Raw genomic sequence first — 27,810 nt, 5'->3', positions numbered from 1 at the left:
AAATTCGCCAAATGTGTTGTTTATTCTGTGAACCAAGGCAAATGTGTCTCTTTTGTTTTTGTTGGTTGTAGCTTCAGAAGACGCCACATGTTGTACATTTACGTATTAATTAAAAATCACAACGCTCTTGCATCACTGGTTGTCAGAATCCACAAAACAAACTTCACAGCCCTTGTTGTTTATTCATCTCTGTCGGTTTCTCTGAGCGCACAATTTACATGTTGTTTCTTTTCATCCATTATTAATTGCAACAGAAGCCTCTGTTCTGGTGCTGCCTGGGCTGATAAAAGTCTTGCAGCTCGTTGCAGATTCATGCCGACATGAACACATGATCCTTTGCATCAGTTAGCTGAAAGAAGATGCAGGTCTCACACAAACAGACAGGAGCAATAGGCACAGTTTATTATGTCAAACAAGTTATAATGTAGCAGCCACAGACACTACGGTTTGTGTAACTACTCCTGCACACTTTGTGCTATAAAATTATTATTTAGAACATGCTTGTATGTTCTTTTGTGTTTATATATATATATGAGCTATTAACCTTTTTCTAACATTTTCAGCCCATTGATATGAATGGGGAACTCTTTCAACTTAACCTTCTGACTTTTCTATTTTTCTGCTTTATTTCTGTTGTTTCCTGTTTTATTGTGAAAGTCTGGCTTCCTTGAGTATCTGTGTGTGTTTTACTTCCTTGTGTGTTTCCCTCCTTTGTAATTGCCTTCCCTGGTCAAATGTGTTCCACCTGTGTCCTCTTTTGTTTTGCCAGTCTGACCTGTTTGCTACCTGTGGCTGTTCTGTGGATGTTCTCCTGAGTTTTTCTCCAGCGACTCCCGTGTTATTAGGTTTGTTCATTTGCTCAGTTCTTTGTTTAGTTTTGCTTACTCCTGCTGCCTTAGTCACTTTGATATTTTACAGTCTTGGTTTGTTTTTCAAGGATTTCTTCAGCTTTATTGTTAAATAAAGTTTGTTTTTGTTTAATACTTTGCCCTGGCCTAACTGAACTGAAACCTAATGCTTTTCAGCCTCAGATACAATTGCAGACTTATATTAAAGGGGAGTTGGGAAACAACATCATAATAGACTTACACACAATTGTAGTGAAGGGTGGGCCTTCCACCTTCACACAGATGTCAGCACGGTGGATGGCTCCAGTCCTTGTTTGAAAAGCCTGCACTACACTACAGGATGCTAGTTAGTCAGGTCCTCCCTCTGCCGATGGAACAAACAGCTGTCTGTGAGAGGGAGAAAATATACATGATACATGCGGGCTAGAAAGTTTGGACAGTCAGGACAGACCAAGGCTTTCAGCAGGCCGCTGCTAGCAGCAGGTAACAAGCTCAGGTGAAATAATGCAGAAAACAAGAAAAGAGAGCTCATGCAGTATCAATTCAAGGCTCACATGGCAGAATAACAGGGACTCCAGCATCTTAATGCTGTTTGGAATGACAGGGAGTCACCGGATTTTAAAACCTCAGAAGAGCCTGATTAACAGGTCTTGCTGGAGGTCAGTGGTTCGGTTTGACCTTTGTCATAGGGTCAGTGGAAGTAACATTTTTATGGTTTCCTCACTGCTAAAGTTTAATAGGCTCATGTTCTGTCTTTGTAAGTGTAGATGCTTTTAACCCTTTCCATCTGAGTCATGGCCCACTGCCCCCTCAATCCAGCTTACACCTGATGTCCAAAACATAGTATATATCTGGCCTTAAGCTGTTTGTAAATGAAAGATTTGGGGGCTTTTTTAAATAGATTTAGACTATCTGTAATACACCAGTGAATAGAAACAGTCCTGCTAACAGTAATGTGTGGCAAAGATGAAAGGTAAGCGCTCATATTCTGGCTGTCATTGGTGGGGACAGTGCCGCTCCAAGCTTTATTTGTTGTATGGCCACATTCTACATTTCAACATGGTACCGGTAGTCATCTTTCAAGCATCAGATACCTTTCCAGCCTCACTTCACAAGGTGGAAACTAATGCTTTTATACAACTTCTTACCTTTTTTCTACAAATTTTGCATTTTCTAGTTTACTATAAATATTTTATTTGATGATATGACATGAACATTTGAATGTATTCAGAGTTGGGGTGGAAACAAAAACATCTGTAGGTGCTGTTGGATCATGTTATGCATGTCATTTTCATATCTGATGGTTTTCTAGGTCATACACACATGGAGATATTCATTGGTACATGATAAGACATGGCATGCTCCTGCTCATGCTTGCAAAGTTCTTCAGTGCAGTTCCTCCATGCAAGCTGTTAGTTGTCTTTTCAAAGGAATACAGTCCCTGTTGGGGGGTTATCGTCATTTTCCACCAGTGCAGTGACCCAAGAAAATGCTGCAAAGAGCACCAGTATTTGCTGCAGTCTGAGGTTTAGTTGCTTGGGTGTGAAGAGTAAGATATGGCCAAGTTCAGAGTGTCAACTGATGTTTGGGCCTTTTCATGTGGAGGTTAAAAGTTCTTATGTTGTCAGAAATGGGTCATTAGAGATAAGTTTTCTTTCTTTCTTTTTTTTTACTACTGGGAGTAAAAAATGTGGTAAAGCTGGTCGTGCACAATACTGGCATAGGTGGTCACAACATTGGTGGTGTCATCGTAAATATTCCTGCACAAAACACACACAAATGCAAATTTAGACATATTTTTTAGTCTTTTTTTTAATACTGCATTAATCAATCTATAGTCTCTTACTTTGCTTTCTCCTCCAGTTTTAGGCCCTTGATGCTGTCCAGGTATCCAGTGGCTGTGTTGACAGCACCGTCATAGTAGGATTTGATGGTGCCTGTGATCTTGGTCAGAGTGCCCTCTTCCTCTTCGGCCTGTCTTGGCATGCGGAAACTTTCAGCATCTGAACACAAACAGGTCAGAGGAAGTCACACATTTTTCAGTCAACAACTTTTGTCTTCCTTCAATATTCACAACCAAAACACAATAAACGTCAACAATTAAGCTCATATTCTTATCCTTTCAAATTAAGGGTATTCTCCACAGTTAAAAACTCATTCGTCATTTTTAAAAATGTCTTCGATCTGTTTTTAGCTCAAGCTAACACGGTGCTATATTCGAAAAAATGTTACATTTACATTTAATTAAATGTTTCTGACACTTACTGAGAGCAAGAAGTGCTACAAGCACAGTGACAACCAGCAGCTTATTCATGGTGTTGCGTATCTGTCATGAAAAGAAAAGAAGTTAAGACATCTAAATCTTGCTCCACTCTGTCCACTAGGGTGAGACATTGTCATACATTTCCCAGCTCAACTTAGTCTAACAGGAAAATCAAACACTGTCTTATTTGTAATTTTGTTGATCACAAACAGCTGCCCCCCCTTAACCAAGAAGTATTTTCTCAAAACACAAATTTCCCCCCAGTCCTTCCTGTAAAAGAAGGAGACGTGTCAGTACTCACTGTATTCCTCTTCAGAAAGAAAAGAAAGGACAGTAAGAGGCACTGCTGCCCTGTCCTGTTTATATAGGAGTGTAAATGTGTTGACTTGTCGCTCTCAGAGCCAAAGTGCACTGTGTGGGAGATAAACCTGCAGTTAGCTGTGTGTTTACTGGAGTAGTGTGTCTTGATAAGGCAGACGTGGATAGTGGCTAAAGTGGAACTTCAAAGACGATTGTATTCAGATTTAGAGTGCATTATATAAAAAGGAATGTCATGTTAGGTGTCACAGCTTCCATACCGAGGCATCGGTTACTTGCATAACAATGCTGATTTGATCAGTCCTATTAAGATGGTCCTAAGTCTACAGTGTGTTGAACACGTCATCCACACTGAAACAGATTATGAAATATTTAGGCCAGATATAAAAAGTCTGTAACATTTTTTTTCTTACAAATGTTTTAGACTGTTGTGGGGAGAAAATATATTTATCCATTCTTCTTTTTTTTCTTTTTTTTTTTTTAGACCAGGAGAGACCTTATAAACTGATTTCAAATCAAATAAACTGATAAAAAAAAAAGATTTTTTTTTTTTATTTTATACATCATACAAAATATTCTCTTCCTAGCCTTGAGATGTTGAGTTTGAAAGTAAACGTGTTGCTTCTGGTTAGTATGGGCAAATGTTTCTTAAGAACATTGAGGAGAAAACAAGTTTCAAACCCGAAATTAGCCCGAAATTAATAAAATGAAAATCACAGGTAAACTTTTTTTCCTTCACTTTCCAGTTGTTTCAAGAGCTTTTAAAGTCTTTGACAACATACTTTTTTATCTATTTATCAACACATTTCATCCCTAGAAGTGAAGTCAGCTATGTTTGTCATTGCATGCATACAATGTGAAAAAAGGCAGCAAGGTTTTGATCTGTTTAATTCTTTTTTGCTGTTGAGTCCTTTTCTCTGTAATGATTACACATTGATCAAACCCTAACCACTCATGTGATCCAGCTTCACATGTCAAGCTGCTCGTGACCTGAGAGCTCAGGTCGGTCTCAGTCCAGCAGTGGGCGGCTCTGGAGCCCAAACTGTCAGGGAGCCTGTAGCTTTAATTCCATCTATCCGAATTAGTGCTGCCATGATGCGGTTCTGCTTGGTCAGAGCAGAACACCTACACACTAAGCAGCAGTTTGGAGTGTCTTGTCGCTAAATAGCAGGCATGTTACGTCTGAAATAAAGCAGACGTGCAAACTCTACACACCCTCAAACTGAGAGACACATAGTATACATGTGCGTTTGCATGTGAGTTTAGGTGTATATCATTGCAGGTGGTTTATCCTATAAACCGCTCTGTGCATTCTTATGTGTGTGATGTTTTTATTTATGTTGTGAGAGTAGATGTGGTTTGGAACTTTTGTTTGTCCATGATAGAATCTGGCTTTGCCACAAATCTAACAACTAACTAGCTTTTGCTTTCTTAGCTGTGGAGGTAAAGTGGCAGCCTTCGAGGAATGAACATGTTTCAGATAGTTTTCAATTGGTTTTATTGAACACATTCGCACACATACATACACAGTCACACGTAGACTTTAGTTAGTGTATCAAACACAAAATACTGTACATGCACAATCTGCAAAGATGATGTTGACATGTTCACTTTGCTTTTGACTTGTGTGATTTTACATTGATGGAATTGTATTTGCATTGTGCATTGCTCTTCTCAGCCTAAACTGGTGTGGTTTCTATGAGCTATCATCTATTACAGGCTGCTGACAGGCAGTTTGCTCCAGTAGATCTTCTTTACTCAGCGGGCATGAATTTGTCCAGGTAGACCTTGATCTCGTCGATGGCGGTGCTCAGGCTGTTGCCAACGTAGGGGCGCATGTAGTATTCATAAGCACCCAGCAATGATGTACGGGCTTTGTCCACAACGGGAACAGCCTCCTGGCCCACAGCACTGCAGAAAATAGTAAGGACAGAATATTTAATGATCTTATAGTGCAAAGAAAGATACACAGAGAGGTGTGCTTTTCATTTCTTGAGAAAGATTAGCCTTGTGTTAGAGTCTGGTCTGCTCTCTGTGAACATTTACCTGGCAACCTTGACGACGGCCTGGAACTCTGGCTTGGTCTGCATATCCTCAATAAAGTCCCTGGCAGCCTGTGCATTCTCGTTGTCACCAACTCTTTCCACCAAAGGAGCAGCAGCAGCCTGCAGCTTGCTGTAAGCATTCAGCAGCCTCTTGTAGAAGACACTTTTCATAGACTCATATTTCTCAACAAGTTCCTGTGATGGATCAGGAATTTGACACAGGCTCATGGAGACTGGAATGAAATAAGGAGGGGTCAGTTGTCATTTTAGATGCAGTGCTACCAAAATAAACATTGAAACAATAACCAGCATTTGCCCAGCAGAGAATAACAACTCCCAATGCATCCTAAACAAGAAATCAGTCTTTATTATAGTGTATAATCTGGTGGTGCTACTGCAGCTTAGTGTTTAGCTTGCTTAACATGCAGATGAAGCAGCTAAAATGTCCATTAAAATGACTGTAAACACATCAAAGTAACCAAATTTGTGCTTTAAAAATATATACATTCTATGACCTGCAATTATTCAGATAGCATTGATATGTAAATATATATATACATATGGACTTACCCTGCAGAGCGAGGATCAGTGCTACAACATATTTGGCATTCATCTCTGGAAAAAAAGTTTCTATTTTAGTGCAGTATTTCTTTTCTTCGTTTTTTTTCCTTACAATTGCAGACAATATATGAGTTAATTAAAGTTCAGACAAAGAAAGCAAAAATAAAATGTGAATATGAAGCCTACTCTGAAACTTTAGTCAAGAAGCAGCTGCACTGAATAGAAGGGATTACCTGCTGTTGTGCTGGATGTGCAGACCAAGAAGTGACAGTCTTCTCTGGAAGTGAGTTGTCTGTAACTCGGAGCTCACATCTGGACAGGATGATATAGGGGGGGACTGCAAACAAACGTCATCTGATGAGCATACACACACCTACACACACACACACACACACACACTCTCACACACACACGCGCACACACACACATTCACCTAAACAAAGTCCAGTGTACATGATATTCTTTAAATACAGAGTGTGGAAATATGACTTGGTGCTTATGCAATGTTCCTAAAGTGTACGTTTATCTATATTCATAGACAGCAAGATGCCCTCAGAGTCCTCCTGATACTGCAGAAGTGCATAGGGTGCGCATGTCGTAATAGGCACATCACACATGGCAAAACATATAGAGCAGCACCTGTGTTATTAGCCTGCTGTAATAAAAGATGCTGTTGATTAGATTAAGTTTGGGTTATCAGCATGTTTTTAGCAGCAGCAGGTTTTATGTCTGCTCCGAGAGAGATTGGTGTCAAATGGTCAGCAGGTCAGTCATCCAGGACCTGTCTAGACACATTGTGCTGGTCTCTGGCAATGTGTGCCTGTATTCACCTTTCACCCTCATACCTTGAAACAGACTGCAACAGGATGCATTTCCTTTTGTTTTCTTTCTATTTGCTTATTCTCTCTTGTCCGTCCCACTCCTGATATTTCTTTATATTAAAACATGTATGATGCAAAATATTTGTCCATTTGAATGTAACAATTAAAATTTAGCAAATGAAGCTTTTACATATAGCAGAATTAACCATGTTTCTTGTATCTTCTCTCTTTGTGCATTGTTTTTGGAGAAAAGCTGCAAAGAGATTTAATGCAGAGGCAACCAGAGCTGTGCCATGGTGGTGTTTTTATTTACTTATTTAGTTATTTGACACTAAATCAGCTGTGACAAACAGGTGAAATGTACTTTTTCTTCATTTTTGGTCAGCTGGACTTGTTGCTTTAAATGGCATGTAATGGTCAATGGTTGTCTGGATCCTCTCCCACAGTGAGCTTTTGACACTAGAGGCCCACTCAGCATAGCTGTTGGTCCTTGGCTGGATGTGGTCTTCATAGTAAGCACCAGCAAAACCTAAAGCTGTCTCCCCAAAATCCTGGAGTTTAGATTTGGCTTCCCTATTAGAAGTGAACAAATAAGTATCAAGGCTAATAAACAAACAAATAACATGCACACAAGCAAAGAAGAAATACTTTTTAACAATTCTGATAACTGGCAACGATTTACACACTTTGTTTTAGCTGCAATTCAGATGGTCAATACAATGATGTATTTAGAAATACCTGGCCCTCTCTGCAAGCCTCTGCAGTATTCCTGAAGGTTGTTCTGGGCTCGGTGTCTGGGCCGACAGTGGCCCGCAAGCTGCAGATAAAAAGGAAGAAAGACTGAGCAAAAAGTCTCATTTAGACACAAAAGAAATCAAAGAAAAGCTTGTACCTTGTAAGACGAGGAGAAGGAGAATAAGTAATTTAAAATGCATCTGCCACAAAGAACAAAACATAACCACGTCACTTTTTAAAACTACATACAGGCTAGTATACAACAACTTGGAAATAACAGATTTTAAGGTAAATATTTGACTGTGTGCTCCTTAAAGCAAACATATGCAGCAAAAGTGTTTTACCATGTCCTCTGGCTTGGTTGAGCAAAAGTTGAATGAAACAAGTGTCACTAAGCCACTTTATTTGTATTTGGTGACCGAAGCAACCTGTACATTGGTCCTGATCGCATGATCATTTATCATGTTTTTTTTTTCTGTGCTTGTGGTACAACAACAAAACTGACACCAAAGCAACAGGTCTAGACTGGAACAAACACCACGTAGAGAATATGTGATCCTTCTTCCTCTTTCTCACACTGTGCATCATCATAACTGAAAAATTAAGAAAAGCTTAGCAGTACACAGATGTGCAGTTAACCTGAATCCAAACAGACTGAATGTTAGTGATAAGAGTTTAAAAGTGTTTTTGGGGTAGTTCTGTGTATTTAAACATACATTTTAGATCTGCAAATCCAAAACTTTTGATATCTTTTCAAGACCAACATTAGCCGAGTTCAATAACTGCCCAAACGCCCTTTGGTTTAGATATCTCACCCCACTCAGTGGGTGCAGACATGTGTACCAATAAGTCAAAGTCTCTGTTCTAAGCAGCAGAGATATGGCTTTTAGTAAAGACTGTGGCGTGGAAGTGTTCAAATAGATAAACATTTTTAGCCAAGCAAAGCATTTCTGTGGGCATAGTCCACCACAAAATCAATTTAATGCTTTCAGTGCTCAGGCTCTGTTCTTATAAAACCTGATCTTACAGCTGTCCAAACAGACTGGATCAAGATTTTTTTGTTTTGCTTTTAAATTGTTGGTCTTCAAACATCTGAGCAGTGAGAAAGTGAATCATGCATTTGTGTGTCCCATACAGTGAAAATGTGCATTCTATAAAGATTATGTAATGTGATGTAGTATAGCTCATTTCCATTAAATCCAGCTGTCAGAAAGCCTGCAGACTTGTTGTATGGCTCCTTCTCAGATTGGCCAATGTTTTTACTCTGCTTGAACTTAATTTAGCTTCTATTGGTGAGCTTTGGTAGCAAACAGGACACCATGGATAACTGATCGAAAGGTAACTGTTTTCTTTGAGTCAAAGTGAAAATGATTGGAAGTTATTTAGCTGTTCCAGTGTGGTGATAATCTGTGACCTCTGTGCAGCAGTGCCTCACCTCTGTGTCTCTCTGTTCTCTGAACAGATTTCAATGAACTGGGACAGCGGTGGATCATTAACTCATCTTAAACAGTGACTTTATCCTAGTGGTTGTGAAATGTTAGAAAAGCAGCCAGGTTGGCACTCGCACTTTGATACCAACTATTGACTCAGATAATTATCTATTAAATGTTACTAGTAGTTAATAAAAATGGTCAGATTAAATCTCCATTATTTTTTGGAGCTGGTATAAATTATGGTCAAAGTATTGGAAATTCCACATGTAATTACAGTATTATATGTTGTATAGGCTTATAATAAATAACAAATAAAAGCATAGACGTATTCATTTCCTATTTATGTGAAAATTGCTTTTATATTCACTTGAAATGGGTTTCAAATGTACCTTTAATTCTAATAAAATATATGATGGATATATGGATATATGTAAATCAGTACAATTTCTTTATCCAAGGCAAATAGTATATTTAAATCATGATAGACTCTTGATCATGAACAATAATCATCATTTGAAATAAATTTAGATGTAGTGAAGTGAAGTGAAATCAAGATTATGATTATGTCCCTTTAGGAATATACTACTATAACTAGAATATTTTATAAGCGTGTCATATAAGAAGGAAGCTGGAGGCAGAACTGTAAAGGACCAGAGCTGTTCAATTTATTCATATTAAACACATTGAACACGCTCTCACGTGCTGTAGCTCAGTACAGAAACGGTGATTCTAGCACAGAATTCCAAAAATATTTTTTATTTTTTATTGCACTTTTTTCACATTATGTGTACCCTTCATAAACAAAAGATTACACTCAGGCTATTTTTCTTTACATAGAGGCAATGTAACCATTCCATCTGGTCATGCGCAGAGCAGCATGTCAGGGCCCCAGCATGCAGAGGTCAGCGGTGCGGGTGGAGGGCAGGTCTGTCTACTGAGGCGTACCCGACAGCTTCTCAAACTGCTCCGTGAACCAGTTCCTGGGGAACACAGAAAAATAAATGTGTGTTAAATAGAAAAAAACAACTACGCACAGGAATGCCTGTGTGCGGTCTCTCTGCATGTGCACATACTTGGCGTTCGTGGCGAACTCGCTGGTGTTAATGTCCTGGAAGGCAGTCTTGGCCTTTTCAGCCAGATTCCTGCTCAGCTCAGAAATCTGTTCGCCAAACTTGGTGAATTTCTGCTCAATAGTGTCTTCCTGAGCCTCTGCATGTGATAAAGACAGAGAGAAATCAGTTTTCACATCACAATAAAAGAGAGATTTTGTAAATATCTCGACACGTACCTGTGTATGCGACGAAAGCCAGCATCAGCAGGGCCACTGCAAGGTACAGTCTCATCTTGGCTGTGAATCACTGCAGAGGAAGGACAGAGATGGATTAGGATTTTCATTTTTCTCCACTGACGAGCATGAAATAAATTTTCAGTGCAAACGTTTCTTTAAAAAAAAGCCCCCCATAAATCAGCACCACACAGACTGGACAGCTCCCGTCAATTATACCATATAAACTAAAAATGTTTCTCATAGTTCCAAAAAAAAACAAACATCAATCATGAAGAAGGGCCCTTCTACTTGTTGTCTCTGCCATGCTCTCTGCTGTTTCTACATTTAACACACATGGCAGGATAAAGCAAAATCAGAAAAACCTTCAGGTAAAAAAGGCCTACTTTAAAATATATTTAGCCTCTTTGTTCTTCATTCTGCTGCATCAGTCTCAGTAAACATGTTTTTTTTATAGTATAAGATAAATGTAATATCTACCTGTTGTCCGTCTCAGAGAAGAAAAAAAGTTGAGTGCCTTTGTGCGTCCTCTGTATTGGTGTTCCTCTTTATAGGCCTGCTCGCTTCTCTGAGGGTGGTGCAAAACACCAGACTTAAGTCAACACGTACACGTGGTGACCTTGTGGTGTCACTGCCCCCTCTGTTGACCAACAGCGATGCAATTACATTAAAAATGTCAATTGTGCCAAAGAATTCAGACAAAACCTTCACAGATTACTTATGTGCCTAATCCCATTAAACTGTGTGAGGCAGGACAGTGATGAGGATCAAAGTCACCACCCCACCACTGTGTTCTGATCACATATCAATACAAAAAGAACACAGAGGAACACAAGGATAGGGATGGTGATGTTAAGGTGTTCACAGCAACAATAGGGTCAAATAGATAAGGTGAGAAGACATGTAGCAGAACATAGTTCACCATTGATATAGCTAGTATCTGTTTGGAAGCTACTTTGGACCTCAGGTTTTAGCCAAGAAAGGATAGATTGTTTGTGATGAGCATTCTTCAAGTCATGCATGTCATGTGTCATTCATTCCTTTGATACAGTGCTACACTAGCATAATTTATAGCACAGCATTACAAAGTGCAAAGTGCTCATTATTCATTTTGTAGTCTCAATAAACTGAACATTCTCTCCTATAGAGAACATTTTGGGTACTATAAAAACTATATATCATTACTATTTGTACTGACTTATTTGTAATGTTTTACATACTGAGTGATGCTGACTGTTGCTGAAGTGTACTTTCCGCTACAATATCTTTTGCTGATTAAGTTTATCTGGTATCATCAGATCTATTTCTAAACACTGCCTTGTGTGTTTGGGGGCAGAAGTCCGTGGCACTCAATGCTGACTGAAAACTTCTCCGGTTTGGTGTATTTTTCCATGTACTGCTGTACTTAGATTGCCACAGTCTGTGTCTGTTTTGTGCAGACTTTCTGTTTTTAAAAAGGGAAGTAATCGAGACAAACTGTATGTGGTCTGATTTGTCAGCTCGCATGCAACAGCCCAACAGTCCAATGAACTGCAGTAACCCCTCATTACCACTCTAACCTGACTCAGAGCCAGGAAGTCTGCATCTAACAATTTAACAAGTACGTCACTGCTTAACATATCTGTTTTCACACCAAGCAGTCAAGGGCTGCAAAGGGCCAAATGTCCATTTGTTTCTGATGGCTCAGCCTGTGAGGTGCTGTGATGAACGGCCTACAATTGAGCTAAATGAGCCCTCACATGCCTCAGCACTCACTTTGAATGACGACATTTCCATCTTTTTAGAAATGAAGTGGCCAGTGGGTTTATGTATGAGCTTGTGCTTGCGTGCATATAAGCTCCTCTTGAATAATTGTAGGAGGCATAGGGCGTGAAAGTGCACGTCTTGTGTGCTCCCAATTTGCAATAACAAGCTCACAAAAAAGCTGTTTTTGTGTTTGGCCAAAGCCCCTGTGGTGACTTAAGTTGTGTGCCAACATCTGAAGAGGAGGGAAAGGACAGAAGAAGAAAGTGGGGGTTGTGAAAGGAGGTAAAATCTCTGCAGGGGTGTTTCTGGAGGGGTTACTGTCAGTCATTGGCTAGCCAGCACCTGCTAATTTGCTGGGATTTAAAAATGTTTCTGTTGTTGTTGCTGGGCAGTGCTTAGAGTGCAGACATACTATAGAAGAAGAAGTGCTGTACAAGCAGGGTAATTGTGGTTTTCCTGTTTTTACCATCCATGACTGATCCTTTTACACAGTTTGACTTGTCCACTTCAGGATAAACACTGGTTCCTGAAAGAAGTGATTTCATAAGTGATAAACACCTAGTCACAGAGTTAGTCATACTTTCACATTGCATGCAATGCCCTTTAACACAAATACAAATGGTAAACATGTTTTGGCATTACCCAATGAGGTTTATAGAGAAATGAAACAGTTTTCAAATCATGCAAAACACAGTCACTTTAGCTATAACAATTAATTTTATTATTTTTTATTTATTTTGAGAGTATTTCCCTTCATTTCCTACAGTGTACTGTACAATAAAGTCCAGTAAGGGTAACATGTAGGTCTGAAGTTGTCATTCTTCTGTTTTATCACATCAATCATGGCTGCCAATTGCTGCGACGATCCAAAAATATTGTTTTATCTTGCAAACGTGGGTGTCTTATATTGTTTTGGTTTTTTGTTTTTTTTTTTGCATTGTTCCCATGAAAAAATCAAACTCAGAAAATGTGTGCTGATTCCTGAAGTACAGTTTGTGCTTTCTTATGAGGGAAAATAGTTTACTTAATTGTCTCTTAAAGAAAACACAGCTGCATCTCTGTACAGCTTGGATCCGAGTGGAGGGGTCAGAGGAAGAAAAAAGTAGACAAGGGGCAAATGGTGTCCTCTGCTGGCCTCTGCTCTGAATTTCAAAGTAGCAACCCAGCTGTGTTTGATAAGCCACACTGGAGAGAGAGTTTAGGACAATTGTTACCATCTTTTCCCCTTAGGCATGTCCAGATGAGACAAATGTTTGTTTCCTGTAAGACTTTGTATTGACTTGTTTTTATTTTTTTGTACTTTGTATTTATATGACTTCATTTCTTAGGTGGCAGTGTCCAGTGTTGTTGTGTAAAATGCTACTTACGAGCACACCGTCCGATGTGTAATTGTTTGCAATATGGATGGCTTATAATATGACCAGAGATATAGTGTCACCATAACATCAATTCAGTGTGGCACAAAATGTTCTCAGATGGCATCAAGAGAAAGGAATCTGGCAGTTCGCAACAAGCCTGCACTAGAGACAGTATGCTGTGGGGGGTGGTGGATGTTTAGGAGAGCAAAGTGGGTGGTTTAGGATGAAGTCAAAGTAAAGAGACAGAAAACATACTTTTAATTATAAATCTGCCCTTTTTATACACCTTCTGTGTTAGCAGCGGGGAGGAACAGTAATTTGGAGTTGATGTTGATGGCCTGCTGAGGGTGATAAAGAGATGGATCTCTTGCTGTGAAGTACTAAGTGCCATTATATAATCAGCCACTGCTGAATCTAACAGCGTGGCTGGTAAATGTGCAGCACTGAGGCACTAGTATTTTCTTTATTATCATGGCATCATTATGTACAACAGCTGATCACTAAAAACATTGTTAAGACTGTCACTGTAACAACTGAGCCTATTCTTTAATAATCAAACACTTCTGTTTGATCAGAGAGACAACCAGTGGACAGGCATCTTTTCTATGTTTCTTTATTGACTCAGCTCTGGTCAGCACACTGCAGTCACAGGCAGTGGTCTTACAGAGAGCAGCATGGTGGGCATACAAAACGCAAGGGACACTTGCGACAGACAGGCAGCTTTGCACACACTGATAGTCATGTTTGCAGCAGGTCATGTGACATTCTAGACAATACAGAAGAGCACTTTAGTGGTTCACTTCTAGCAGGTACTAGAAGATGCATTGCTGTACTTGACCCCCTATTTTACATCATCAGCATCATTCAGTGGATTTATTGAAATGAAAGGCATGTTTTTGGTCCATTTAAGGATGATAGGGGGGCTGGAATTCCTGCCTGAGGACAGCAGCCAAATCTACAACCAAACCTAAAGTAGAAAACGCAAAAATACAAAATCTGTGGAGATACATGGCTAATTTGTAGAAAAGCAAAGCATATTACAAATAATTGTCTCCTGTTTGTGTGATAGGTTGTTATTGACTGTGGTGCTTGTGTTCAGTGATCAAGGGAGCCAATAAGAAATGGTGACTATGCAGAAGAAAGAACCCATCTGTAAAAGATGCAGCTTTATCCTGCCTCTCATCAGCCCCCTTTATCCTGAACACTGCAGCACATCATGCACAGGTCATCAGTAACTCTTAACTCCCTCTTTCTTCTTTATCAGGATGTAAAAAATATTAGTGGTTTATGCATTTCTCCATCTCCTACCACCAACCATCTACAATCCTTAAAAACCCTCACAGTCTTTCTTTAGGCAGTGGCCACCTTGACTTTGTCCACCATGCTCTCAATGGACTCACGCATCTTGGTGGCAATGGGGGAGAGCATCTCTGTCAGCTCGTCAATCTTGCCCTCCAGTGAGACGCGCAGCTCCTGGGCCGTGGCCTCCAGCTGTGTCTTGATGCCCTCAGCCTGGGTCTCCAGCTGCTGGCCCAGAGCCTCAGCCTGGCTCCTCATCAGGGAGGAGACATCGCTCAGCTTCTTGTTGGCGGTTTCGCTGGCCTGCGAGACGTAGGGCTCAACCCGCTCCTTCACGGCATCCAGGTTCTGGCTGGTGCGGGATTGGAGCTCACCTACATAAGTGGCAACAGTGCTAGAATCAATCAGAGAGAGGTGGTTAGGATTCACATAACAAGTCATCAAAAGTGAGTTCAATTCTAAAACAACTTTAACCAACTTACTCCCGGATCTCCTCTGTGTCCTTGTCAAGGCGTTTCCTCAGCTTGTGGGTGTAGGCGTTAATGCGGTGGCGGACATCATCAGTGTTCTGGTCCACCATGCTCTTGAGCTCACCCAGATATTCAGTGCTGCGCTCCTTGGCATCCAGCATGTCCCTCTGCAGCCTGTTGGCCAGAAGCTGCAGGTCCTGGGACAGCTGGCCGGAGGACACGTCGGTGTAAGGTGCCAGCTTGGTCTGAAGCTCATCTTTGTAGGTTGTCAGCTCTGCCATGGTGTCAGTGATCAGAGTGCTGCAAGGAGGACAATAGTCAGTCAGTGCAAACATGGCACAAGGACAACAGGTTAGATTAGGTTTTGAGTGGGTTTACCACTGCCTATTAGAAAGGATGGTACTCACTCAAGCTCCCTGCTGAGTTGTGAGGCCTTGATGTTCTGCACCACTCCAGTAGCCTGCTGGCTCAGGTCAGAGATGACCTTCGTGAAGCGATCCACAGTGCCCTCCCAGGGGATTAGGGAGGCATCAGCCTGGCGCACAGCACGGGCATTGCAGCCTGTAATTAAAAGTAGAAAACATAAATAAACATTCAGTATAAATGGCAAATGTAGATAAGAAGTAAACCAGCAGCACACTCACCTGTGATGACTGCCAGGGCAAGGATCAGAGCTACAGCCTTCATGGTTGTTAAAGATGATGCACCTGTAAAATACAGAGAGGAAGAAAAAAGAAACAATAAACATCACAGCCACCAGCCTTGAACTGAAAAAGAAGTAAGAAGTCTACATTCAGATAGAGGCACAGAGGGTTCTGAGCTCTCTGATGTCCGCCACTCACCTGAGAGGTTGAGCTTCCTCCGTGCTCCCCGGACGGTGACTGAGGGCTTTTATAGTCCCAGGAGGCTGCTGTTGCTGCTGCTGGTGCCGGTGGCGCGCGTGTTAGTGCGCGCGCGTTCACGTGGTGATGATGATTTGTCTGCAGAGAATCCTGTTTCCCCCTCCACGCAGCGTGCCACCAACACCGCGTCCGAAGTTCTCACCGGCTTTTCATGGCGTGAGGACATGATTGGGCAATCTGTCACACAAAAACAGCTGTAAAAAAAACTGCGCTGTGTCTGTCACGATACATTTCTCCGCATATTTAATTTTCAGGCGTTTGTTTGCGTTACTTCTAGTGAAACTCAGACCTCAATGAATGATAGACGTTATGTAACCAATACGAAATGAACCCTATTTTATGTTGTAGTTGCAGAAAATGTATACAGTGCACACGTGCATGCGCTTCAAATGACGTTTTTCTGCCAAATAAAACTATGGCATTATTTTAAATTAAATTGACTAGAAGTTAAATACAAATTAAACCAAAAACAACGTTTAATATATCATTAGTTTTAAGTTCTATTGAGCGAACTTTTATGTTTTTTCTTAACACCAAGTAATCTGAATACATCTGAATACAAATCCTCCTGGCACCAGGATGTAAAACAGACTTTCACACTTGCATTTCAATCTAAATGCCCTGTCTGGATCAACCATTGACACCCCTCCTGTATGCACCCCAGACACACACATAACCCCCCAAACATTTGGCCACATTTTGCATAACAATCCAGCCCTCCTGTTTTCAGCCACTGAATGTTTGCATGTGTGAATCTTCTGCAAGCACATCATATGCACAAGGCTGTAGTTTTTTCCATGTTTGTTGTAATGTGCAGTTTAAAAAAAAAAGCTGTAAACTTCCAGTGAGTGCTCGAAGGTGTCAGCAGCACAACAGGCTGGGCACGTTCAGACTTGGGAATACACAGCCAGTCCACTGTACAAAAGAGAGATTACAGGTAACAAAATACACAGAACACTGTCAGGACACTGCATTATTTTTCAGGATTTTACAGATTAGTTATCTGCAAGAAATCCCCAGGATTTTGAAATTGGCACGAGTAAGGGAAGTTTTATGTGGAAAGAGTGCTTACCTCACCTTTTTTAAACAGCACACATTTTATTGGCTGTACATAGGTATTATCAGCACTACTGCTTGTTTTTTGTTCTCCAGTTTGTTTTGGTGTTTCTAAATTCAGAATTAACTTAACAGCATTGTACTAAAAATTCAGCACTTATTTAGGATAGAACTCAAATGCTGCCACAAAACCAACAGCTCATCAACGATTATTTTTGTGCTGGAAAAAGAAGATACATAAATTGAGGTCTTCTTGAAACAATAAATTGGCAATCTGCTTATGCAGTATTAGCAAGAACCCTGCCTATGGGTGGAGACCCTTGGCCTTTAGGACTCGGCCTGTCTGTTGTCAACCCAACACATTGCTCTGTTCTGTCATTTTCACAGAAATCCAGCTTTACACAGGAGCAAAGTTCCAAATCAGTAAATGAACTGGCTTGGTCAGGTAATTGCTGTAACATGAACATTTCTGTGTGATAACCCAACGGGGTCCTGTATGTGCCTCCGATGCATCATGTAATAAATGATAAAACTGATGATAAAATGATAAAATGATAATAAATGAATAAACTGTTCTTTGCACTCCTTATGTGGCAAAAACAAAAAACAATTGGATGAACTTAAGATTTCTTAAGTATCACTTCCTGTTAAATCAGAAGACCTTTGACCCTAGTGTTCCACATAGTGTAGATAGAGTATCTTTAGATACTGGATAATAGGACCAGTCCAGTTCAAACACGCAAACAAATTAACCCCCCCCCCCCCCCCAACACACACACACACACACACACACACACACACACACACACACTCGACCCCCCTCTTTCCCCAATGACGTTCGTGAAGGGAACTCACACAGTAACAATTTCATTGGTCAGTGTAACCATTGCTGTGTATATGATCATAAACTACTCAATTTTTACACATTTTCTTTCAGATGCGCATTTACACCCTACATATGTAACAACCAGGTCGCAGGCCTGTTTTTTCCATGCTCCAGGGTAACATGGAGACAGACAGGGAAGTGAAACGGAGAGAGTCAAGAAGAAGTATGAGCTAATACAGTAAAGTATCTGACACAGTCTGCTTCTCCTTTGACCCCACAACAACTAAAGTTTTGACATTGTGCGTGAGGAGACCTTATTTTGATGTAAACTAAAGTAACCCCAGCCTGGTGATGATGATTTATGTGGAAGTTGGTTTTAGGAAGTTGGCTTTTGGTTGAATGATCTCACACCTCTGAGGATGCATATCTGTTGACATCAGTCAGTAAGGTTACTGCAATTCACAGCTGTCAGACTGGTGCATGTAGAGGCCTTTCGTTAATAACAACATTAGTCAGACTAATCAGCAGGAGAAGGGATGTGTGTACAAAGATTCAAACATGTGAGAGGACTGCTGAGTTTTCTCTCTGACTAATGCAGGCAACCAAAGTAACCAACTGCTGCTCAGTAAACTAAAATGGGACAAGGTTCAAGCTTTGTGAGAATTTTGAGATTTATGAAATCACAGGTCTGTTAGGCAGAGCCCGGTTAGCTGTTTCTAACTTAAAGCTAAGTTAACCTGCAGTAGATTAGATACTGGCTGTACAAATGTGTATGTGCATCCATCACAATATAAATAGTAATATACAGTGATAAATATTATATTTACCACTGTTGGTATTTGCTACAGAAAATGGAGAGAATGTAATAACTAAGAGCTAAATCATGTCAGATTCTTCACATCAAAAAGGTTAGGTTATTGGCAGTAATCAGGCATGTTCCCAAAACAGTAAAGTCAAATCTATCTATCTGAAAGTATTTTAAGTAAAATATACAGTTTCAGAATCTGGCTAAAATCCTGTGGATCATCAACTTAATGACAAAACATCACAGTTGTGTGTGTGCTTGGAGGGTTAACAGTTTGCAGAGCGGCTGACAGCTGGGGGCAGAACTGAGGAATGTTGTTTGCCACTGTGTAAGGCAGTGTGGGAGCAATCTGGCAGCCAGGTTGGAGGCACAAAAGGGAAAACTAAAAACAAGGTGGAAGCAGGATTATGTTTATGACATGCTGGGACAAACCTGAACATGCCTCGTTCGAAACTCATGGCCCAATCTCACAGGGGCGTGGCTTGGGGGCCCACTCACAGGAAGACACTGAACAAACAAGAAAGATTGTGGTCCTCATGGTGTGCGTGTGTGTGTGTCAGTGAGGGATCTGGATCTCTTTCTTTAAGGATTTATGTTCCCTTGAGTCAAGTTCAAAAGGCTGACATTTCAATTTACTGTATGTTATGTATGGGACATTTATAATGTAGTTCAGACAGGCCAACAATGTGCACGTGTTTTAAAGCTTCAACAATTGTGCAGAAGTGAGATTGGACAAAATTTCTAATTTCCCTTAAGGCATTTAAATAGTGATGAGTATGTATATTGTTACTTTTATTTGTTCTTCATGTGTTATAAAGAGCTGCTGACACTTATTGATAGAGCATGATGTCAATAACACAATGACCCCAGAAGTTTGTTTTGCTTTAAATTTATTTTCCATAATATAGGAAGAGAATACAGTGTGTGATCATAGACCAACACATATTTGTTTTAACACTGCAAATATATCTAACAAGATCTGCTGCTTTCTAAACAGGTGATTTTGTGTCATTATAACAACATGGGCATGTTCCTAGAATCTGGGAATTGCGTTTCTTTAGATGCAGTCCATGAGGTGGAGTTTGATTTAGTTGGCTTTAACGAAGGACTCGAAGAGAGTGTTGAGGCGAGTCTGGAGGTCCTGGGCATAGGGGTCCAGCTTGTCCCTCAGCTCATCAACATAGGGGGCGGCCATTTCTTTCACCTGCTGGGCTCTCTCTATGAGCTCACTCTGTACCCTCTCGGTCACAGGGACCATTCTCTCCTTGAAGTCCTGCAGGTGCTGGTCCACCTTCTGCTTCAGGTCTTCGGTGTAGGGTCCCATCTGAGCCTGCATTTCAGTCAGGCTCTGCTCCAAGCTGGCCTTCAGCTCCTCACTCTTCTGCATCAGGGTGGCCCTCAGAGCCTCGGAGTCCAGGGAGTCTGCGTAGGGGGCCAGCTCCTGTTTGAGCTGCTCCACTCTCTGCTGGATCTGGGCCTTCATGTCCTCAGTGTAGGGCTCCAGCTTCTCACGGACAGTGCTAAGCTCCTGGGTAACACGCTCCCTCAGCACTTCGGCCTCTGTGGTGACTTTGGTGATCAGGTCCTGGGCTGCGGGGGGAAGCTGCTCCTGGATGGAGACTGCGTACTTGTTGGCAATGTCTGCACTTTCTGCCAGGCGGGCACTGCATGTAAAATGATCATGTGCATGTTAACACTCAAATTATAGCATGTCACATGTGGTCATACATTTTATAATGACCCACCTAACGTCCTGTCCGATAGGAGACTTCTTGATCACCTCCATGGTTTCACTAGCAGTCTGAGTGAGTTTTTCAGCATAAGTCCAGAAAGCATCAGTGGCCACCTCCAGCTGGGTCTGGGGTGCATCAGCATAGAAGAGGTTGGCATTGCAGCCTGTTGGATGGAAAAGAGTGTCATATTGCTGCTGTAATTTCCCAGCTTGGGATGAATAAAGTATTTCTATTCTGTAAGTGTAGAGCAGATGTTTCAGCTCAGGCAGAATTACGCTGTCCACCACCAAATCTCGCAGCCCCTTTTTCTCAAACCTACTAATATTTTTCTAAAAAATACTCACCGGTTAAAACGGCCAAGACGAGCACAGCAAGGACCTTCATGGTTATAGACCCTGTGACAAGAAAATATCAGTCAGTCACCACAGCATGTTCAAAAAGGTTGATAAGAAGTCAGTTTCTCTCATTTTTCCAGCTTACCTGAATTTGCAAGTGTCAGTTTGCAAGTCCGCTTGGTAGTGCTTGTGTTAAGCTGGTGAAGCTCTACAGCTTATATAGCAAGCCAGATAGTAATGATCCCAAAGTCCAAGTGCTAGTGCCTGGCTGTCACCTTGCCTCACCCTGCTATCCTCACTGACGTCTTTGTGTCAGACTTATTGTATGTACTTATGTACTTGCAGCAGCGTTTCAGGAGCAAACTATGTGTATAACCCCATTTATGCATCATGATGTCTCAGTGACCATCTGCTACAGTTGAGGCAAATTTTAATATAAATGTTAGTATAGTTGTATTTTATTCTGTGTCCTCATTAGAACCTAAATGTATGCGTGATCAATCACTGATAGAGTGGGACAAAATCCAAAAGGTTAACCTTCCATGAACCTCATAGGCTTGTCTGTAATCACTGAGCTCTCAGTCCAGATAACTCTCTGCTAAGACAGACAGATTCTTAGACATAATCTCCATGTTTTCTTTGATGTCCACCTTTGATTACACATACAGTAGATATTTTATTGTCCCTTATAGCTTGACATTTTTCCAGCTGACGTAACCAGTATTCAGGTCTAGTTTCTGTGTCTGACCAAAGGTTAGCAGACGCTGGCACCGTCACCTTCTGAAGGACAAAGTAGCTGCCATTTTACAGCACATATGTCATAGTTCACTTTCCATGTTTCTTTATTAATACGCTATAATTTAGCATATTGTATTTGTATTTAAATTATGACCCTCTTATCTTAGATATTGTTCATAGTGTATTGCTTCTCAGCGAGAAGGCAAGTGCCTCTGACACTACAGACTGTGACAATACTAATAAAAACAGTTGATTGGTTAGAAAAAAAGAAAAGATACAAATATCTAGAATCAATACAGTTCAATGATTAGCTAACTGTCAAATTATTCATGTCATGCTTCATGTAAAACAACAATAATCTGGAGTTACTGTGAACTAGGTCAATGGTAGTGATATGGAAGTGATATGTTTGGCTTTCTGACACTGCTGTTGATCTTGCTGTGAAAAAGGCTGCAAAGCCTTTGGAGGGTATATTAAATTAGTTAGAACTATTATAAGTATAATTATTAGATTTCATTTTAATACAATCTATGCAGTTTTTTAAAACAGTGCTATATTTTCCACTTCTTCCCATTCTGCCAGTGCATCAATAATGCTGACTAAAAGCTCAACTGAGAATCTGCTTCAGGAACTCTTCACTCAGACTGCTTCATTTTAACTAAATCCAGGCACATACGTTATATAGTAGCTGATCAAATAAGAAACATCACATTAAACTATGACATTTGTATCTGTAATTACATTAGTATAAACAATTCAAATTGCTTTACTCTATTACAAAGCCTGCAAGTGTGAGCATGCCAAAATTATCTGCGGAAGAGGGAAGCTTTGAACTATGTGGATTTATTACTACATCCTAAAGTTTACAGTCAGAAGATTCAAATTGTTTTTGTGTACTTAGGATAAGTTAATTTTACATTAAAATAAAATTAAAGCTAGCAGTCATGTGATATTAGTCAGAGGAGCTGCAGAAACAAGACCTGTTGTGACAACCTGGCAGTGACTGCTGGACTTTGTGCTCTTGACTACAACTGTCATCTGACTTCAGTATATATACAAGGAAGCACCGGTGCAACACACTAACCCAGAGAGACAACCAAGCCCTAAGCAGGTGAGAAATGCACTATGCTAAACTTTAAACTAAATATTATGAGGCAAAATCAAATGTTGTGACTTTATTGATATAACTTAAATTAACGTGACCCTAATTATTTTTCAGGAAGTCGCAGTCATGAAGGTGTTTGTGGTTTTTGCTGTAGCAGTGCTCAGTGGTAAGTTGTAAACATTGTCAATCTGGTGGCAAGAGTGAACTAAATTAACTGTATATGACACCCGTTCTATCTGCACTGCACTCACACCACCCTCATCCAACAGGCTGCCAAGCCAACCTCTTCTATGCCGATGCCCCAAAGACACAGCTGGAAGTGCTGACTGATGCTTTCTGGGACAGCTATGCCAAAGCCACACAAACGGCTGATGACACCCTGCAGATGATCAGGAAATCACCAATTGGGCAGGAAGTGAAGTAAGGCCTAGATACACATGTCATATGATTGGTGAGGTATTGCACAAAACTCTGCTGATCTGACACCCACTTTGTCCTATAGTGACCATCTGGCAAAAAGTGCAGCCTTAGCCAGCAAGTATGCAGTCACCTTGCAGGAGCAGCTTTCCCCCGCAGCCCAGGACCTGATCACCAAAGTCACCACAGAGGCTGATGTGCTGAGGGAGCGTGTCACCCAGGAGCTTAGCACTGTCCGTGAGAAGCTGGAGCCCTACACCGAGGACATGAAGGCCCAGATCCAGCAGAGAGTGGAGCAGCTCAAACTGGAGCTGGCCCCCTACGCAGACTCCCTGGACTCCGAGGCTCTGAGGGCCACCCTGATGCAGAAGAGTGAGGAGCTGAAGGCCAGCTTGGAGGAGAGCGTAAAGGACCTACAGGCTCAGCTGGGACCCTACACTGATGATCTGAAGCAGAAGGTGGACCAGCATCTGCAGGACTTCCAAAAAAGTGTGGCTCCCATGACTGAGAGGGTTCAAGTGGAGTTCAGCCAGAGGGCCAATCTGATGAAACAAATGGTGGCACCCTATGCTGAGGACCTGAGAGAAAAGCTGGACCCCTATGCCCAGGACCTCCAGGCTCAGCTTATGTCCCTCTATGAGTCCTTTGTCAATGGCAACTAAGTCAACCTCCAACTCTGCATTGTCCTGTGCTATCATGGCCTTCTTGGTCTACCTCTGATGAAGCATATGTAATAATTTAAATACCCGACTTGTACTGTAACCAAATTAAACTGTGCACGTATCTATAATATTTATTGCTAAATGCATTTGGCAGTCATGTATATATATATATATAGTTTTTATTGTGTCCACCTTTTTGTGATTTCTGTAAGTTACATAAAATAAACAGATGAGTTTGAAATTATAAATTGCCCAGTCATTTCTTCTAATGCATCTCTCATTACATCTTTCAAAACACATTTTTAAAAGCACGGGACCACTACTGCATGGTCACGTGGTTACAAATGAAACGTGCTGTTCTACCCCTTTCTCCACCCCCACCTCCCCCACCCCCCACCTCCCAGGAGGCATCTACTATTTTGATCATCTCCCATGTCTTAACACGTCCCAACTTCTGTTACCGTTTCGTCTCCCAGTTTTCCCAGAGGCACACTGAATTGTTCTTATTCTTGTCAATGCTTGTCATAAAACCTCACCTTACATGTGTTTAACATCTAGGAAACGTGACTGACCAACGTGAGAGGGCTAATCTGCTCAGATTTAATGTTAAAAAGATGTTTTGCAGTTTTTATGCTACTTTCCTATTCTAATTCCCCACTCTTTTAAAAACAAAAAAACAATTTCACAACCTCTTTCCCGCTGTTAAAAACAAGACACATCATTCTTATCCTCCCACTGTTGACAGTGCCAGCATCCAACGTGGAGGGTTAGAGTCCAAAGACAACTGCACACACAACATTTGCACTCTGGTTACTGCAAAGTCAGTGCTGACAACCAGTTTACATTTGTCTAATTATAACATGGAAGTCGTAATTACATTTACTTGTGCACTATTTGGATTGTACTTTTTTTAAGAATCCTTGAAAATCAGCCAAACTACAGCAAAAGCTCTGTGAGGCTATGCAGATGCAAATCTTAATCTCACATTTTCATGCTCCAGCCTGCCTTATACCTGATTAGCGTTTGTTTGGAGGACCATTCACACTGCCTTATCAGTCAAAACGGCCAACAGGCATTGTTTTAAAAAAAAAAAAAAAAAAAAAAAAAAATCTGCCACACGGCCCATAGACACAAGGGGAGGAGGGGAGCGTCGTTTAACAGGAACAGTTTCTTTGAACATGACACACCCCGCCTTACACTGCAGCAGTCAACAGAGATTTGCTTTGGTTTGATGTCAACAACAAGTTGTTACAGGACTATTGTTTGATAAGCAGATCAGTACCAGTTTAGATAAGATAGCTGCAGCACGTCATTGGGTCATTGTTGTTTGTCCCTCAGCATATTTCAAAGCTGGGTTATGGAAGGAGAACGTGTTTAAAATGTATCTAATCAAAGAAAATGTTACTTCCTTCAATGCCTGAAACACGTCACAAAGGCCCTGAGCATACAGAAACCCTACCTACAGGCTGCAATCTGATTATTGTTGCTGATCACATGTAGTTTCCAGTTAAAGGGACAATTCTTCACAAAAAGAAACCTTCACAGTCTGACTCAGATCTACACATCTTCAGAAAAAAAGCTATGAATCCAGTTGCCTCAGTTTAAACTCTTGGACATAACATGGCCTGGATGAATAAGAGCGTCCTCAGACACACTGTGTATTCCAGACAGGGTTACCACAGTGACCATATACTGTCATGATGACATATAGCACTATGAAGTTTTCAACGTGACAATGATCCAAAGCAAAACACAATTTCAACAAGAAATTGAAAAACGTTATTTGTCTGTGGACTCTTGTCTGGGTTTTTTCTTCTTCTTTGCTACATTTGAGATGATATTATCATTTTTGTATTTGGTCTAAACAGTAGTAACATTTCATGTTAAATGATCCATTTTACTTACTCTAAGGAACAATTCAAACTAGCATGGCTAACTTTATCCTTCCTGTAAAAAGAATACTACAAGTAGCCATAGTCCATATTTACTTGTTTCCAGCACTATTTCACCTCCTTTGCATTGAAAAAGATCACCACTGACCACAGAGATATGCAATGTTAAATGATAAAACGCACAAAGATTGAACCATGTGCCAACACAAGAGGCTACAGTGTCATCTAGTGGTTGAAATATGACAAAGCAGTGCAGGGACTGCAGTTATTTGAATGTCTCTCTAAAATCTGTTTTCTTTTTAGGATGTTTAGGACATTTAATACAAACAAAGTAAACTGATGGACAGGGGATAAAAATTTTTCAAACAAATTTACTAAAAAAATAAATAAATCTATATATACTGAAGTCTTAATACAGAAATTCCATGTTAGATCACCCAAACCTTCAGTTAACACTGATCACACAGTTTTACAGCATCAGCTAAAATAAATACTGTAACATAAACAATGACAAATGATTTGATAATGAAATGTGAAAAAGACAGAAACAATAGCATTATATCCCTCTGTTAAGTGTGATATGTAATTGTTAAGTAAAATATATGCATGTGGTACAGGTAATGGGTAATTTTTCAAGAGTTGTTAAATACTCTTATTGTACCTTCAGTGATTTTAAGTATACACATTCAGTGCTCTAGTGGATCATATTAAGTTCATAACTGATATTTCTGACACTGTAAAAAACTCATGCTTCTTTTAAAAAGGCATTTCACACAGCGCTTCATGTACCTTGTGTACCATGCATGCTTGTCATGTTATATGAGCAAATGTAAGAAAAGTTTTAATTAAATTTTAGATAATTAAAATCTGATCAATTATATTCACTTTGTGGCCTCAGTTTATTATTATTACAGTGAATAATGAGGAACATAAATACAAAGCTGAGCAGGATGTTCTTTCAGACCTGCAGCAACAAAGAAAGAAAACATATCTGTCAATAAGAACATTTGGTAGAGATCTGTAACAGACTGTGGGTTCAACTGCATTAATGTACCAACATGCCGTGTATTCATTCCTCATTTGCACATAACTTCTTTTCATTAGTGCTCATTGCGACCTCAGTGTCCTTGACATGATGATGACAGGTTGAAGAGTCTTTGGTTATGTATTTTCTCTGGTGTGTCATAAAGACAGTCACCTGTTCCAGTATATTGAGTCATTGTTCACCACTCAAAGTGGAAAGAAAACCTATGTTTTTTTGTTTTTTTTGTTTTATCAGACCTTTTGACAAGCAGGCCACAGTCCGTGAAGATGCATGGTATTTTGTCTTCTACTCAACTTCTATTTCACTCAACACTGGCTCCCTACAAGGGTGAGCCCACTCTTGAAAGTGCTAATCACATACAGTATGACTGCCCTGCAAGCATTGTGACATTTGCTCTGTTGTTTGGTAGTCTGATCTATATGAAAAAGATGGTGTGGACTCCACAATCCTTTAAGCTTTGTTCTCAGGTAGTATGGATCCAGCTTAGAGGAGATGCTGTGGAGCTGGTGACCACTGTCAAATACTTGGGCTTACACAATGTCAGATAATAAGACTCAGGTGCAGCTGCTGTCCTGAGGGTGTGAGGTTATTTTTAAAATACAAATGCTTGAATGATACATTGAGTTAAATTTGTTTTTGTTGCCACTGTGTTTCAAAGGCGAAAAATAGAAAGGAGGCGAGAACAAAAGAGAAGCAATCTGTCTTATGTGTTTTGAAAAACATGTTAAAATAACAACTTGATTTCAACAACACAGACTGAATACCAAGGATGCTGGGCTGTGTGAGGTAATACGACTGAAAACACATGACAACATCAAACCCTGAGAACAACTAGTATCAGTGAATACTTGGGACAGACGTCTGTGTCTCCAGTTTTTTTCTTAGCCTTTCAACACATGCTGTAAGAGCTGCTGACAGAGAAAAATGTGGGAAAGCCTGCTTTACACATCCAGCAGCACAGTGACGTTTTACAGGATGAAAAACAGCACAATCATAATCCCGATATGGATAATTCATAGTATATGTATAGTGAAATGTTGTAATAAATGCACCTGATATTGACTGAGAAGGAAATCAGTGAGCCTGAATTTAGCAATTCATCTCATGTCATC

At 40.5% G+C, this 27,810-nt stretch overlaps 5 protein-coding genes across 5 annotated transcripts; 1 reads left to right on the top strand and 4 right to left on the bottom strand.

Moving 5' to 3' along the window:
* Positions 1-2,017: 2,017 nt before the first annotated feature.
* apoc2 (apolipoprotein C-II) lies at positions 2,018-3,510 on the bottom strand. Its single transcript, XM_028425761.1, has 4 exons — positions 3,413-3,510; positions 3,114-3,174; positions 2,695-2,851; positions 2,018-2,608 (listed from the first exon to the last, which is right to left on the bottom strand). The coding sequence occupies exons 2-4, from the start codon at positions 3,160-3,162 to the stop codon at positions 2,521-2,523; spliced, it is 294 nt and encodes a 97-aa protein (XP_028281562.1). The 5' UTR covers positions 3,163-3,174; positions 3,413-3,510; the 3' UTR covers positions 2,018-2,520.
* A 6,254-nt stretch (positions 3,511-9,764) lies between these two features.
* On the bottom strand, positions 9,765-10,881 carry apoc1 (apolipoprotein C-I). The gene is made up of 4 exons (XM_028425609.1): positions 10,790-10,881; positions 10,313-10,382; positions 10,098-10,233; positions 9,765-10,004 (listed from the first exon to the last, which is right to left on the bottom strand). The coding sequence occupies exons 2-4, from the start codon at positions 10,365-10,367 to the stop codon at positions 9,956-9,958; spliced, it is 240 nt and encodes a 79-aa protein (XP_028281410.1). The 5' UTR covers positions 10,368-10,382; positions 10,790-10,881; the 3' UTR covers positions 9,765-9,955.
* Positions 10,882-14,025: 3,144 nt separating this feature from the next.
* Positions 14,026-16,122, bottom strand: apoeb (apolipoprotein Eb). Its single transcript, XM_028424545.1, has 5 exons — positions 16,025-16,122; positions 15,827-15,889; positions 15,590-15,743; positions 15,195-15,482; positions 14,026-15,106 (listed from the first exon to the last, which is right to left on the bottom strand). The coding sequence occupies exons 2-5, from the start codon at positions 15,867-15,869 to the stop codon at positions 14,764-14,766; spliced, it is 828 nt and encodes a 275-aa protein (XP_028280346.1). The 5' UTR covers positions 15,870-15,889; positions 16,025-16,122; the 3' UTR covers positions 14,026-14,763.
* A 3,522-nt stretch (positions 16,123-19,644) lies between these two features.
* LOC114447977 (apolipoprotein A-IV-like) lies at positions 19,645-21,091 on the bottom strand. The gene is made up of 4 exons (XM_028424551.1): positions 20,985-21,091; positions 20,849-20,899; positions 20,517-20,667; positions 19,645-20,435 (listed from the first exon to the last, which is right to left on the bottom strand). The coding sequence occupies exons 2-4, from the start codon at positions 20,886-20,888 to the stop codon at positions 19,859-19,861; spliced, it is 768 nt and encodes a 255-aa protein (XP_028280352.1). The 5' UTR covers positions 20,889-20,899; positions 20,985-21,091; the 3' UTR covers positions 19,645-19,858.
* Positions 21,092-22,582: 1,491 nt separating this feature from the next.
* On the top strand, positions 22,583-23,893 carry LOC114447975 (apolipoprotein A-I-like). Its single transcript, XM_028424548.1, has 4 exons — positions 22,583-22,688; positions 22,797-22,848; positions 22,952-23,102; positions 23,185-23,893. The coding sequence occupies exons 2-4, from the start codon at positions 22,809-22,811 to the stop codon at positions 23,759-23,761; spliced, it is 768 nt and encodes a 255-aa protein (XP_028280349.1). The 5' UTR covers positions 22,583-22,688; positions 22,797-22,808; the 3' UTR covers positions 23,762-23,893.
* Positions 23,894-27,810: the final 3,917 nt, after the last annotated feature.

Source organism: Parambassis ranga, chromosome 16 (genome assembly GCF_900634625.1).
Source record: "Parambassis ranga chromosome 16, fParRan2.1, whole genome shotgun sequence".
Lineage (NCBI taxonomy): Eukaryota > Metazoa > Chordata > Actinopteri > Ambassidae > Parambassis > Parambassis ranga.
Note: the sequence above shows the minus strand (reverse complement) of the source record. Positions and strands in the feature narration are given on the sequence as shown.